The 15,343-nt window shown below is 20.1% G+C and overlaps 6 protein-coding genes across 6 annotated transcripts; 5 read left to right on the top strand and 1 right to left on the bottom strand. All coding sequences in view use genetic code 6, as the record gives it.

Annotated features, from left to right (window-relative positions):
- Positions 1 to 469: 469 nt before the first annotated feature.
- Positions 470 to 1,673, top strand: TTHERM_01085700 (hypothetical protein; the record flags this gene model as incomplete). The annotated part of the gene is made up of 2 exons (XM_001030402.2): positions 470 to 1,176; positions 1,229 to 1,673. The coding sequence occupies 2 exons, from the start codon at positions 470 to 472 to the stop codon at positions 1,671 to 1,673; spliced, it is 1,152 nt and encodes a 383-aa protein (XP_001030402.2).
- Positions 1,674 to 4,988: 3,315 nt separating this feature from the next.
- TTHERM_01085690 (PX domain protein) lies at positions 4,989 to 5,834 on the top strand (the record flags this gene model as incomplete). The annotated part of the gene is made up of 1 exon (XM_001030401.2): positions 4,989 to 5,834. The coding sequence occupies exon 1, from the start codon at positions 5,088 to 5,090 to the stop codon at positions 5,832 to 5,834; it is 747 nt and encodes a 248-aa protein (XP_001030401.2). The 5' UTR covers positions 4,989 to 5,087.
- Positions 5,835 to 7,533: 1,699 nt separating this feature from the next.
- TTHERM_01085680 (oxidoreductase, short chain dehydrogenase/reductase family protein) lies at positions 7,534 to 8,463 on the bottom strand (the record flags this gene model as incomplete). The annotated part of the gene is made up of 3 exons (XM_001030400.3): positions 7,534 to 7,668; positions 7,722 to 8,053; positions 8,106 to 8,463. 3 exons carry the CDS (start codon positions 8,461 to 8,463, stop codon positions 7,534 to 7,536), a joined length of 825 nt encoding a protein of 274 aa, XP_001030400.1.
- A 1,960-nt stretch (positions 8,464 to 10,423) lies between these two features.
- Positions 10,424 to 10,921, top strand: TTHERM_01085670 (transmembrane protein, putative; the record flags this gene model as incomplete). The annotated part of the gene is made up of 1 exon (XM_001030399.1): positions 10,424 to 10,921. The coding sequence occupies one exon, from the start codon at positions 10,424 to 10,426 to the stop codon at positions 10,919 to 10,921; it is 498 nt and encodes a 165-aa protein (XP_001030399.1).
- An 836-nt stretch (positions 10,922 to 11,757) lies between these two features.
- On the top strand, positions 11,758 to 12,252 carry TTHERM_01085660 (transmembrane protein, putative; the record flags this gene model as incomplete). The annotated part of the gene is made up of 1 exon (XM_001030398.1): positions 11,758 to 12,252. The coding sequence occupies one exon, from the start codon at positions 11,758 to 11,760 to the stop codon at positions 12,250 to 12,252; it is 495 nt and encodes a 164-aa protein (XP_001030398.1).
- A 1,172-nt stretch (positions 12,253 to 13,424) lies between these two features.
- TTHERM_01085650 (transmembrane protein, putative) lies at positions 13,425 to 13,922 on the top strand (the record flags this gene model as incomplete). The annotated part of the gene is made up of 1 exon (XM_001030397.3): positions 13,425 to 13,922. The coding sequence occupies one exon, from the start codon at positions 13,425 to 13,427 to the stop codon at positions 13,920 to 13,922; it is 498 nt and encodes a 165-aa protein (XP_001030397.1).
- Between the last annotated feature and the right edge of the window lie 1,421 nt (positions 13,923 to 15,343).

Raw genomic sequence — 15,343 nt, 5'->3', positions numbered from 1 at the left:
AGCCAAATGTTTTTTTTATTTTGAAAATATCATATAAGTTATCTTTATTTAAAATATTTGGATAAATTTGTTTTATAACTCTATAATATAATTATTGCTTTTTGTATTTATTATTATAATTTAAATGATTTATTTTCATATTTTTTATTTATTTAGATAAATTTTTATCTAATTTCAAACTTTAATTCTACTTTAATCAAATAACATCGATTAGAGGTAAAACATAATTATTATTTTTCTTTTAAACAATTTTTGTTTTATTAAAAAAGAAAGCGCGTCTTCAAAAAAAGTTCTTTGTTTTTTGATAAGCATAATCTATAATTTATAAATTAATAAAATAGTAATACAAAGTTAATAGATAGGTCCAACTATATCTCATAAATAAAAAATTGATAATAATTAATATTATAATATTTGGTCAAAATAGTCCTTTCAACAATTAAATAAATTATCAGATAAATAGTTTAGAATGTCAATAGAAATAAGTTTTGATTTAGATTTTAGCTAGGAGTAAATAGAAAATAAATTAGTCTAAAATGCTAGCTCTACTAAAGAGCTCAGCCTATAGTATTTTACAATCTATGATATTTCTAAAGTGCTATTCGAAAATAAAGATAAATTTCATAATTTAGAGATCTTAAAAATTAATTCATGCATATTTGAAGGATAAATTTTATAGTTTTTAAAGTTTCAGTCCTAGCTAATTCAAATTTAGTTGGAAGGTTGTTGGAAAATAAGTTCTTAAGCTTTACTTGAATACGTATAAGTAGCTAATTTTAGTAATTTACGTTCGTTAAATCTCTCGAACACTCTCATAAATGATAACTTTATCTAGATATTAAGCACAAAGGAAAATTAATTAGAAGAATTAAATATTAGTTTCTGCAATTTATTGAGTGATAAGGGCCTCATGGTACTACTTAGTAGCAAGCAGCTAAATAAAGTTAAAACGTTATATTTAAAATGCTTGAGACTAACTGATTTAACTATCTCTGCATTAATAGAATCACAAAATTTTGCATCCACTCTAACTAAATTGAGTATTTATAAATGCTTTGGTTGCTCTTCTGAAAGCATAGTTCATCTTTTTTAAAGTCCTGTGTCAGACAAACTCTAATATTTTGATGCTTCAAGCTCCTTATTCGATGATGACTGCATAAGAGCCATAGTGGATAAGTAAACATTTTTGATTATTTACTTTAAAAATATATTTATTACCTTATAAAAGGGATTTAAAAGACTTAAAAACTTTAAAGTTTTATGAGTGTAATAAGGTTAGTAGTGAAGGTGTTAAATATCTTTTTGAGAGCTAAATAATTTAAAGACTAGAAGTCTTAGACATTTCATGGATCTATTTTGAAAATAATGTCCTTGAAATTTTGTAAAATAAAGATTTAAAACTAAAGGAATTATGCTTCCCAATGGTTCCTTCAATATAAAACGAAACCCTATTAAAATTTATACAAGAATCAAAACTGTTAAATACAGTGGAAGTATTAGATTTAAGTTATAATTAGGTAGATGATCAAATCATTAACTATATTTTATAGCAAAAGAAAAATGGAAAAAATATTCCCTTAAGAGATTTGTAGGTCTATGGATGTGATAAAATCTTAAATAAAAAGCAATTATAAAAAGATTCTTCCGTTTTTGATTTGGTGATTTATGTATGAATTAATAAATATTTTACTGTTAAATAAGTAATTTTTAATACATGTAAATTTATTTTTATAAATCGATATTTCTGTTATCAAATACTATTATTTTTCAAAATTTTTTTTACTGAAAGCAAAAAGAATTTATTTTTTTATTTTATATTTAGCATATTTAATATTTTTTTGTTATTTATTTGCATTTATTTTAGATATAATTTTAGGATTTTACTTTTGTAAATTATTGATAAAATATTTATTTCACTAAAAATATTTATTTTTTACTTAGCTATTTTTTCTTCAAAATTAAATCAGAATCATTTTGATTTCTACAAGAATCAAAACTGTTAAATACAGTAGAAGTATTATATTTAAGTTTCAATCAAATAGATGATCAAATAATTAACATATTTTTTTTGAAAAAGAAAATTAGAAAAAATATCTTTAAGATTTGTAGGTCTGTGGAAGTGAAAAGTAAAAATATTAATACTTGTAAATTTATTTTATAAAATTGATATTTTTGATGTCAAAATTTTTTTATTCTCGAAAATGTATGAAAACATATAGAATTTATTTTTTTTAACTTTATATAGCTGATCCTGCATTTGAAATATCACGAACCATGATATCATGATTTGTGATATTTCAAATAATTTTTATATTACTAATGAATATTTTTTTTCAAAATCTTAATTATTTTCTTTATATTTGATTTCAAACTGTGAAAAAAAAATTGAAATAGTTACTTTAAAAAATAATATATATATTTGATAAGGAGGATTACATTTTATAAATTTTTAATTCATTTATTAGTTAATTAAATAATTAAAAACACTAATATGAAATATAAAATAAAAAACAATAAAAGTATTTAATTCATAAAAAATATATAAAAATCACCAAGCAAATACCTTATTTATTATTTCTCCAGAGAAATTTATATCAGAAATTCCCTTTTCATCAAATAGATTTTTTTAGTTAAAATTAATTGATATTTTTATTTAAAATTGACTGGCAATCAAAAGTCACTTTATATATACAAATCAACCCATTTTTTATTGTTTTTTAATGCATTTTTTATAATTTCAGTTTCCTGCTTACTCAATTAGTTGGAACTATTATAGAATCAACAAAATTACTTTTAAAATTTATTTACAACAAAGATAAGAAAAAAAAATATATATAAATAATAATAATTAAATAAAGTTAAATGTAAAATTATTTGAGAATAACCTAATTGAGTTATTAAATGAGAGTTTAATATTTAATCAATTTAAAAACTAGTTTGAAAATAAATTTAATTTTAAGTGTTGAGAAAGATTAAACACTAAATTTAGTGAAATTAAGGTTCTTCTCTCATTTAGTTTTTTGATATCAAAAATAAAATATCTAAAATAAAATAGTAATTCCTTATTTCTCATTCTAAATTAAAAACTCATAAACTCTAAAACAAATGTTGATTTTATTTTTCTCAATTGAAATTGAAAATAAATGTCAAATATTAAAAATTCTAGCCTTTAATTTAGTAATATAGACAATATTATTAATCCATTGGAATCTTATGATCAATAAATTACAGAATGTCTTACATATTTAGCTATTTATAAAACAAAACAAATAACAAAAAGAAAAAATAATCAATTAAAATTAAATGAATTATTTATTTCTTTTAGAATAACTATTTTGAGTTTATATATAAGAGTTTTAATATTTAATAAAAATTAGATTTTACATAGTAATTAAGTTAGGAGATTATAATTTCTTTGAAAGCTGATTAAAATTTAAAAACTAGTTTGCAAATAAATTTAATTTTAAGAGTTGTAAAAAATTTAATTATATTTTTATACAATTTTATTTGCTTGAATTATACGATTTTGTAGAAAAATGCTATGAATTGAAGTATTAAACATGATAATTTAAAAAATAAATTTTTATAGATTAATATTATTTAAAAAAATAATTTTTACAGCTTAAAATTATTTATAACATTAAAATTTAAAAATGATAGCAAAACAAGTAAATCATTAATAAAAGCAATAATAAAATTTAGATAAAAGTAAAAGATTTAAAATGATATATGAGGAATTTAATTCGTAAATCATTATATTACTTAACCTAAAACTCTTAATATTGTTTCTGAATTGAATATATTTATTAGATAACATAAATATTTTCTCTCCAATAAAAAAAAACCAGTTCAAATTTTTACTTTTACTATCAATAAATAATTGCAAAAAGAGACTTAATATCAAGGGTTTTACAAGATAATACTATTACAATTTACTGAAATAAATTTAAAATAATATTTAGTCGTTCTCTAGTAAGGTTAAAATATTTAATATATAATTATAATTCTTTATATTTGATCCTAAATATACCTATTTTGTTCAAAGCTTAAATTATTTTGTATCTTAAAATTAATTAAATTTATCACTTAAAAGTGATAACAAAAAATTATACTGATTTTTTGAAATTTATTTAAAATTTAATAATTATGCTGATCAAATTAAGCAGTTCAATATGAATAACTCAGTATGATCGTTTGATCTGAGTTTCTTAGATTAATGCTTGAATATAACCATGTAGATTAATCTAGAAAAGCTTTCATTAATTTTGTTTTTTATAGAACCAAATATCACATATGTTGTTATAGTTAATAAAAAAATTGTAATTAATTGATTAATCTAAATATCAATAAAAATTTATTTGGCACTAGACAAAAATAAGAATACTTAAATATTTAGCTATCTATCTATCAACATTTAATTTTTAATTAACAAGCTTTTTTGAGGAGTATAATTTAATTGCAATAAATATAGCTAGCTAGAATAAATTTCATAAAATCAATGTAAGCACTAAAATTATTAATATTTATTTTAGCTCATTTTCTAAAAAGACAAAATTGCAAAGTATATTTACCAAATTTACTTCGAAATAATTGTAAACACGCTTCATATTTGTTGACAGTAGTAACCTCTTGCAATTTTTGAGCTATAAAATTAATGCCTTTGAAGGGAGAAATTCAAGTGAATAAAGAGATATATAATATTTTGTGTATAAATTAAAAAAAATTAAAAAATATAAATTAATTTAGGTGGAGCAGGAGTAGAAGGAACGAAGGAAGGAAGGAAACATTTATTTCAACATTATTTTCTAAGTGTAAATTAATTTGCGAATAATATCATAATTAATTTAAATTGTGATAACCAAAATTGCTTATTAATTTTCATTAAGCTAGGAAAGAGATAAGCTAATTAATTAATTTAAAAGAAAGAATATAAAAGAGAAGGTAAATATATAAAGTACTCTCAGAATTTTAATATCTATCCAAAAGATAATAATTATTGTGAAAATTAATCAAAAAAACAAAAATCAAAAGTATTTATTTATTTAGGCTATAAAAGAATTAAAGTTGAAAAAGATATTAAAAAGCAAATGATCTAAAAGCCATTTTAAATATAATTCATTGGCCACGAAGTAAAACAAGGGGTTGTGTATTACAAAATATAAATATACGACACAAAGGATGGCTCTCAGTGGCCTATGTCTAAGAGATATTCTGCTATGAGGGAGATTCATAAATTATTAAAAGAAGAATTTCCTGAAAAGATACCAGAGTTTCCACCCAAAAAATGGTTTGGCAACATGGATGAAAAGTTTATTAATTAAAGAGAAAAATCTTTGGCAAACTACTTTAGCAACTGCCTGAAATAAATTAGCATCGATTAGTCAAAAGTACTTAGAGACTTCATCTTAAAAAATAAAACATCTGGTCCAATCATGGTAGATCCTCCTAATCCTAAGGAAGATTAAATAAGACCTGTTGTTGTATAGCCACCAAAGCCATCTGTTGATCCTGTTCAAGAGTAAAAGTAAAAATTAGAAAAAATAGTGCAATAAGTACCTTTTATTGATTTTGTACCTTTTTTCAACCCTGAGTAGAACAACTAAGGTCGCCATCAATATAATTAATTAACTTTCTAGAGCAAATCTAAACTTTTATCAAGCATCTAGCTTCCCTTATCAACAACTGATTTTTCTGAATAAGCTAAATAAGCTCAACCAGTCAATGTCTAATTTGGTAAAAAGATAGACTCCTTGGCAGAAAAATTAAATAAAACACTTAATAGCCATTTAACTAACATTCGTTGTGATTTTGTTGGCAAGCCTAGCTCATCTTGATTTAATATAATTAGGCATTCCTCTAAATTTATATATAAAAAATTACTAATAAATGCAATAAGCAAACAATCAAAAACAAAAAATCAAAACATAATTATAAATTATTTCTTATTTTCCTGAGAGTATTCATATTGTTTAATTTCGTGCATATATTTTTCATCTATTAAAAGTTTTATAATAGCTATATTTATCTTTTGTTTTCTTTTCTATTCCAAATATTAAAATAAAAATTTAGCACACAACTAAGTAAATAAATAAACAAGAAAACATTCTTCTATATCTCAAAACAACACATCAATTTTCAGTTGATTATTGGTTTCAAAATCTATTTGTACCCCAACAATCAAATCAAAATTTGCTTTTTAAATGAATTCCCTAAAAGAATAAATAGCTTAACTTTGCTTTTACTTTTAAAATTAAATAAAATAACAAAGTATGTATGTATGTCTTCAAAAAATCATTAGAAGCTTATAAGAGAAATTAATTTTAGAAGAGTCTCGTAAATATTTATAAAAGAGAGCTCTAGATAGTATAAAATCATTTGAAAAAGTTGATTTACTTGTATATATACAACTTAAATAAGCATTATAAAAGTAAAGATAAAAAAACTCTAGTAAAAAGGTGCATTTAATTTAAATTTTTATTTAAATCCATTAATAAAATCTTAGAATAAATGAATTTCAAATTAATAATTTTCTATTTATTTAGCTCCAATTAATCCTTAAATTTATAATAAACACAAAGTTAAAATGTATTTTATTTTAGAATATCTATTTTATAATTATGTTTTAGAATTTGTTAATATGAGATAGATAAGCTGTGAGGTATTATTGATGTAGCTTAACTTCTATCTTTATTATTTATTTGTAAAAGAATATTAGAATATTTTTCAAAGTCAACAATAAATAACTTTTAATTTTTTTTCATATTTTCCAAAATAATTCATATTTCTTAACAAATTTCATTATCTTTTTAAATGGTGATGATAAGACTAAGCTTTTTTTTGCAATTCATAAAAATAAAATTTATTAAATTATATAATAGAGTAAATAAATATATGTCACATTTATTAACTCTTCATTAACAATTTAATTTAATTCATTTTTATTACTTTCTAAAGACTTAAAAATTATTTTTAAAAGTATTTTTATAAAAATTTTGATAATTTATTAAGATTATTATCATATTTCCAACTACTCTATAATAAAGATAATTCTACCAACATTCTCAAATGAATTCATCTTAAATGAAATCTAATTTTATGTTTATATTTTTATAGAGAACTTAAATTTATATATCTATTATTAATTTAAAAGGGCTTCTTGTGATATTATGATTAAGTTTTTAATAATGATTTATATTATTTTTATCTAAATATTATCTTATTTAAAAAATTAATACAATTTTAATATGAAAATACATTTTTTTTCTATTACTCCACCAAATAAATATTTCAAATATAATTTGGATTTACCAATTAAATACTTTGGCTAAAGATTCTAAAATTATAAAAATTTAAATAAAAAATGTAATGCTGTTTTATCTTATATATATTTAAATAGTGTATCACATAAAATAAATAAAAAAGGTTATTAATATATTATCAATTTTGTTATGAAATTTTGAGTTTATTTATTTATTTAGTTTTAATAAAATTTTTATTTAAAGCTAGTGCAAATAAGATATGTAAAACATGAATTCAATACCCTAATTATTTATTTTCAAATTATAATAATCCACTTAATGGATGTCTTCCGAAGGGGAACTCGGCAATTATATTTGCCAAATAAGGACAAGCATAGTCTTTTGTTAAAGGAGCTTACTTTCCTCCCATCTGCATTTTAAAAAATTAATTAACTCTTTGATAAATTATTAATAATTATTTACATCAGTTTGAACCCAACCAGGATGGACAGCGAAGAAAGATTAATTTGGCTTAATGTACTTAGTAGCTACATATCTAGTGTAAGCATTCAATAATGCTTTAGAGGTGAAATAAACATAATTGCTAAAAATTAAGTCTTTGTCTGGAGTTCCAGCATTGTTAATGTAATTGTGAGCTAATTCAAATAGCTTATCTTTAGTGAGATTTTCATTTACTAAAAGTTACTTAGCAGCTTCTGGTTAGTGATCTAATTTACCTAACTAACTACTTATGACAACAATCTTTCCATCTTCAGTCACCAAAGGATATAGTTCTTCTGTGAATTCAACAGTGTCTACATTAAAATAGTTTTGATTTTAAACTTATTAAAACTTAATCAATATTACTAATGAAGTTAATGTTGAGGGTAAATTCTGCAGTTTCCTTGTTGGGTCTAGCACCTGTATCTTTATCTTTGTCATATACACCTGCATTATTAAATAAAACATCTATCTTGTGATACTTTTGAGAGATCCATTGTTTGAATTATGCTCTGCTTTCTTATGAGCTGATATCTAAATCCTTGACTTCGAATTATGCATTAGGATTGATACTTTTAAGGGCTTGTGTCAATTCATCATGATTCTTAGATCTTTCAGTGAAAATATATTAGAAATTATTTGCATACTTTGAGACTAGAATTTCTGCAGTTGTTCTTCCTAAACCTCTGTTAGCACCAGTCAATATAGCAATTCTTTTAGCCATTTACTTTGATATTATTTAATGTATTCAGATATCTTTTTTTAGTAATTTAATTATTTATTTTATTTTCAATAACTAGTAAAAGTAGAAGAATTTAAAATAAGTTTTTAGAAATTTTAAGGAAAAACAAAAGAATACAGATTATTTTTTTTAATTATGTATTTTAAAAAATTTAGAAAATAAAGAACAAAAAAAGAAATTTATGTTACTTTCACCCTGTTTAAATTCTTGATTGAATTCTCTTCTAGAAGCTTTTAAGTGAGAAATTTAATGTTTATTTATGTGATTACAAAATTCAATCATGAATAAATAATTATAATAATATATAATTAATTTAATTTTTTTTATTTTTCTATTTGTTCTATTTAATTTGATATTTGATTAGCTATAAATACATAAAAAAAACAAATTTCTTTTAAATAATTTTATAAATAAATTATTTTCAACCAAATTGCTAGTTCTATTTTATTAATTAAAGTTAAATGTAAATTTATTTTTTAAATTTTGAACTACTTCACCAAAAAAATAAAAATTTTATTCAATAGTACAAAATAAATTTGAAACTATTTTACATGGGATTCTAATATTAGCATTATTAAAATTATTTTGATTAAAGATAATAGATAGGTATATTTTTTATTTTTCAATTTTATTATTTTATGTAGATTGAATTATTTATACTTATTTTGAGTGATATATTTAATAATAATTTAAATGATATTTTTAAAACAATTTAAAATCTTATTAATTACATTTAATTTCAAACTAGAATATATAAAATTCATTTAATAAAAAATTAAATTAATAATAAATATTGTAAAGGTTCATATATTAAGGCCACCTCGATTTCTGTTTAGACACCTCACTTACAAGCCTTAATTTCAAATTTTTAAAAACCAGCCTTAATATATTGTGTTCTTAATATATGAACCTTTACCGTATTTATTTTTTAAGTATTTTTTTTTATTTTACTTTTAAAATGATTTTACAATTATTTAAATCACAATATTAAAATATTAAGTATTAGTTAAATATTTTTAATTTAGGCATATAAATTATTTTGTGTAAGTTTTTAATTAATTAAAATAGACAAGTAAGAGTATATAATCTTTTTTGAATTAAACATAAAATGTCTATATTAATATATCTTTGATTTAAATTACCTTCGTTTTGTATAAAATACTAGTGACTGAGATAATTTATATTAGTCATAAATAATTATGTAAATTAAATATAAATTCTCTTATTATTAAAAATATTTTAAAATATCATTTTGGTATATTTTTGTTAAAATAGTTTAAAAGTTAATTTATTTATAATTAATTAGTAAAATTAATTTAGGATTATTTGTTTCCTAATTTTTATTATTATTTATTAAAATTTATTTTTCTAAACTTATTAAAATAGCAAATTTATACTTTAAAATAATACTTGTATTGTTTTCTAAATTATGCAAATTTATAATTTCAAATTTGGAAAAAATTTTGAAGTTAATAAAATATTATTGAAAAATTAAATTTAAAATATCAAAATATTATTTTTAAATTTAAATTAAAAATATTAAAATAATTCTTCTTTTTCCATAAACAGTAAATTTTAACTAAATCTGCCAACATATACATTAATTATGAAGAAAGAGGGCAATTAATTAAAAAATTCATATTTCAAATAAAATATGATGAATGAATTAAAGAAAATACAAATTAATGATTGGTGATTTATTGATTCTATTCTCTTTCTTTCAAAATAAATCATTTAAATAGAAAAAAATTAAGATAAATAATAAAAACTGATTAAAATTTCTCAGAATTTATCAAAATTTATATTGATTTTTTGATGATTTACATATAACTAATCATTTATATATGAATAATTTATAAGGTATAGTAATAATAAATAAATAATCTTATTTTAAATCAAAAGCTATTCAAATATAAAGAGAACACAAATTCAAAAAAGTAAAATGGTGCTAAATTTACTAACAATCTCCTCATCACCTTAAGGAATTTAAAATCCTAACCCTATAGTCTATGCTCACTGTACTCTCAAAGGCTTGCAAGCTGGTATATTTTTAGGTTCAGTAACAGGAGCTATTGTAAATCTATACTAAATGTATTATACTAAAGCTGAAAAGAATTTTAATTGGCTTAGAGTTGGGAAATATGCTAGAAATAGCATCATCCCATTTATATTTATTATTAATAAGATGTGTTATGATAGGCTTTCAACATCTGATCTCTAAAAAAATCAGTCAAGAGCATACAGAATACATAAAAATTAAGGATAAAACTTAGTAGATGATCTATCTTTAGGAGGATTTTTTGGGGGTGCTGCTTTTGGTGCCATTTAAGGATAAAAATCTTTGAGTTATTTACTTATTACAGCTTCATTAGGAGCACTATCAGGATTAATGTTAGATTTTGGAATAGTATTTGGCAAAACTATTTCAAACAGGCATTGATTTGAAAAAATATTTATAATATTTAGTTAGTATTAAAAATATGTTAAATATTGAATTGTATTTTTATTCAGATGCATTTTTTAAGTTTTTAATATAGATTATTTTTTATATTTGCTTAAAATCTATAAAAGTATAAAATATTCTATATTAATTATATTTTCTTTATGATTTGTATTTCTTATTAATTACTTCAAATACAATTTAATATGAAAATTACCTAAAAATATATTATTAATTATTTCTTATAGAAGTATTTTTTTACATGTTTTTTAGAAAAAAATAACATTTTCTTTAAGCACACATTTATATTTTATAAAATTAATAAAATAATTTAATTTTTTAGAGTTTTTAACTAAAAATTCAATATAATAACATCAATTTTAAAGATAATTGAGGTGTCTTAAAGTAAATATTTGTACCTTCTAACAATTCTAGAGGCTTCTATTCTTTTAAAATTTATGTACTTTCATGATTCTAAAAGAATAAAATTATTATAAAGATTGTTAAATTTGTTGGTTTTACTTATTTTTTTTTCATAAAATATTTTTTTATAATTAAATAATCAAAATGTTATTTTATAAGCATTTCTATTACTCAAATAGTGAGCCAGCCAAATAAATTGAAATTTCTGTTTTTAATTATTTATATATTAAGTTCTGTTTTGATCAAATTTTACTTTCCGTTTTAAGGATTTACAATCATTTCAATATTAATTTATTGAAGATTAATTTGATTTGTTGATAAAAAAGAATAATAATAAATTTAATATTTTTTTCTAACAACATAATTTTTCATAAAAAAGTCAAGCAAAGCAAGAAACTAGATAATAGCAAAAAATGGTTTTAAATTTAATAAGCATTCCATCAAAGCCAGAAGAAATAGAAAATCCTAATCCTATAATATATGCTCATTATACTTTAAAAGGTTTATAAACTGGTATCTTTGTAGGTTCAGGCTTATAAATTATTAATAATTTGTACGACATGTATCTTATGAAAACTGAAAACAAGTTTAATTGGATGAAAGTTGGTTCAAATGCAGGTTTATTTATACTTCCAGGTTTAATAATTTTAAATAAAAGTTGTTATGATTATCTTTCTACTTCTATTTAAAAAAACCAGCTTACAGCTTATGAAATTTTGAAAGACTAAGGATAACACTTAGTGGATGATATTACATTTGGAGGTTTATTTGGTGGTGCTATTATTGGTGCTCTTTAAGGACAAAGGTATATTGGATCAATATTATCTTCAGCTTCATTAGGGGGATTAGCAGGCCTTTTACTAGGTTGTGGAATTTTTTTTTATAAACAAGATGCCAATCGTCATTGAAAAGTATTGATATATAAAAGCAATAAAATAAAGAGTTCTTTATGAAAAATAATAGAATAAATACAAAAATTGGTAGGACTAACATTGTGCAGAATTAAGAAAAGGCCAATATTTTAAAAAAGTTAAAAGATAAACCATTCATTTTGTATTTAATTATAAAAATAAAAATGCTTAATTTTTCAATTTCAAGCATATCTTGTAAAATTTTATTTATAAAAAATTATATTATTTTTAAGAGTAAATAATTTATTATAATGTATTTACTTTTTCAGTCTAAATTGAGTATTTAATTTTTAAATTAATTTGTAATACTTTTTCTACATAGATAGTTTAATATAGAAGTTGATTTTATAAAATCACAATGATCATTTTTAGATTTAATCAGTTTTTAAATCATAAAATTTTTAAATATTTTTAAATAAAAATCATCTGAAAATAGTTTTGCTAGCATAGGAAATATAAAAAATTATAAATCATATTTAAAAACAATCAAGTTTTCTAAAAAATGTATAATTTTAAATTGAAAAATCATGATTCTTTTGATATAAACTTTTCTTGGATTTATATAAAGTATATCCAAAAGCCTAATTAAAATCTAGTGGTTTGGGTATTAATGAGTTTAAAAATAAATAATTAATATTTTCTAAAAAATTTATGGATCACTATGGTTTCCAATATTTCTGAATGCACTATTGTATTTTTGTAACTCTAAAAAATGTAAAATTATTATAAAGCTTGTTAAATTTGTTGATTTTAATTATTTTTTTTTCATAAATTATTTTTGTTATATCAATAAACACCATATTTTAATTGAAAAATTTAATACTTTATTAAAAAAATATTTTATTTAGCTTATTAAATTATAAAATCCATACTGGTATAATCATTTTTTAAAATGTTATTTTATGGCATTTCAATTACTCTAAAAAAGAGCCAAATATTGTAAATCGAAAATTCTGGTATATTATTATTTATAACTTCAGTTCGGTATTGATCAAATTTTACATTTGTTTTTAATGATTTACAAGTGCATTAATATTAATGTATTGATAATTAATTTGATTTGGCTTATAAAAAAGAGTAATAATAAATTTAATATTTTTTTCAAAGAACATTATTTTTCATAATAAGTTTAAATAAAGCAAGAGAAGAGTTATTTATAAAAGCAAAAAATGGTTTTGAATTTATTAAGCATTCCCTCTAAACCTATAGAACTTGAAAATCCTAATCCTATAGTATATGCTCATTACACTTTTAAAGGTTTACAAGCCGGTATCTTTTTAGGTTCTCTCGCAGGAACTTTTGTTAATTTGTACAATATGTATTATTCAAAAACTGAAAAGAAATTTAATTGGATCAGAGTTGGTTCATATGCAAGAAACAGCATACTTCCATTTATAATTATTATTGATAAAATGTGTTACGATAGACTTTCTTCTTCTGTTATTTAAAAAAATCAGTCTAGAGCTTACACAATTTTGAAAAATTAAGGATAAAACTTAGTGGATGATATTTCACTTGGAGGTTTATTGGGTGGTGCTATTATTGGTGCTCTTTAAGGATAGAAATCTATTGGATCACTATTTATTTCAGCTTCATTAGGTGGATTAGCAGGTCTTTTACTAGATTTTGCAATAGTTGCTGGTAAAGAAGTTGCCAACAGACACTGAAAAGTATAGACAGACATTTAAAAATCAATAAAATCAAAAGTACTATATAAAATAAATAATAAAAAATAAACGAATAAAAAGCAAATATTGTTAAAAAGTTAAAACTATGAAGTATTCATTCTGTATTTATTTATAAAAAACAAAACCCGTAATTTTAGAATTTCAAGCATCTAAGAATAAAGTATAAAATATTTTAAAATGAATATAATTAAGTTATATAAATAATTATATATGAAATTAATAAATAATTTAGTCCAATATAATAAAATCTAAAAAGTTTATACATTAGCAAAGTTTCATTAAAATATTTTGTTTACTGATTTTAAAATTAGTCATTTTCTTAATTTATATTAAGTATATTTTCATTTCTCATATATTAAACATCCATTTAAATAAAATACAAAATATTTTTTTGATTTAATAAAAATCAGTTTTTCAAAATTTCAAAACTTAGCCTTAATATTTGAGAAATTACAGTATGTTTATAAATTTATTTACTTTATTAACATTTAAATAAAAAAAACATTTCTTTCTTTAATTATTTAATAATTTTTAAACTATTTATCTAGCATTAAAAAAAAAACTGTAATATCTAATTTATATCTTCATCAATTATTAATATCAGATATTTAGTAATAATATTTTTATATGAATTTATTTTAATGTAAAAGTCTAAATTAAGTATTTAATTATCAAACTAATTAGTAGTACTTCATTCTACATAGTTCAATAAATATTAATAATAAAATATAGAAAATGATTTTATAAATTATTATTATTATTATTATTATTTTAAGTTTTATTCAGTTCCACAAAATAAAATTATTAAAAAAATTCCTGTTTAATTATTTTTTTGTAAAGGAAATATAAAAAAAATAATAAATAAAAAATTAATTACATTTTCTTAGAGATGAAGAGCTTTAAATTGAAAAATATCATTATTTTTTCTATACTACAGGATCATAAAAATTTAAAAAGAAAGTGAAAATAATAATTTTTTATTTTGGAAGGAAGATGAATTTTTTAATAGGAAAAAGAATACTTTTTTTGATTATATTATGCCACATTATAAATTCAAAAAATGTAAAAAATTTCTTAAATACAAATTTTAATTATCATTTAATGAAAATTTTTTTATGTGTCAAAGGATTTTAAAAATAGTTTACAAAATTTATTATTAATTTATCTCTTTATTTTTATGCAAATTATTAAGGGATTAAATTTATTTATTATTGTTTGATGTACAATTAAAAATTCAGTTTAAACTTTAATGCAGATCATTCATTACTTTACTACAAATATCATATTTTATGATCAGAAAAATTTTAATTCAATATTTTTTAATTCATTTCAAAGAATTTCCTTTGTAGGTTTTTTAAAATAATAATTTAATCAATTATCAAATTTAAAAGTGAATAAGG

Source organism: Tetrahymena thermophila, assembly GCF_000189635.1.
Source record: "Tetrahymena thermophila SB210 genomic scaffold scf_8254433, whole genome shotgun sequence".
In the NCBI taxonomy this organism is placed as follows: Eukaryota; Ciliophora; class Oligohymenophorea; order Hymenostomatida; family Tetrahymenidae; genus Tetrahymena; species Tetrahymena thermophila.
Note: the sequence above shows the minus strand (reverse complement) of the source record. Positions and strands in the feature narration are given on the sequence as shown.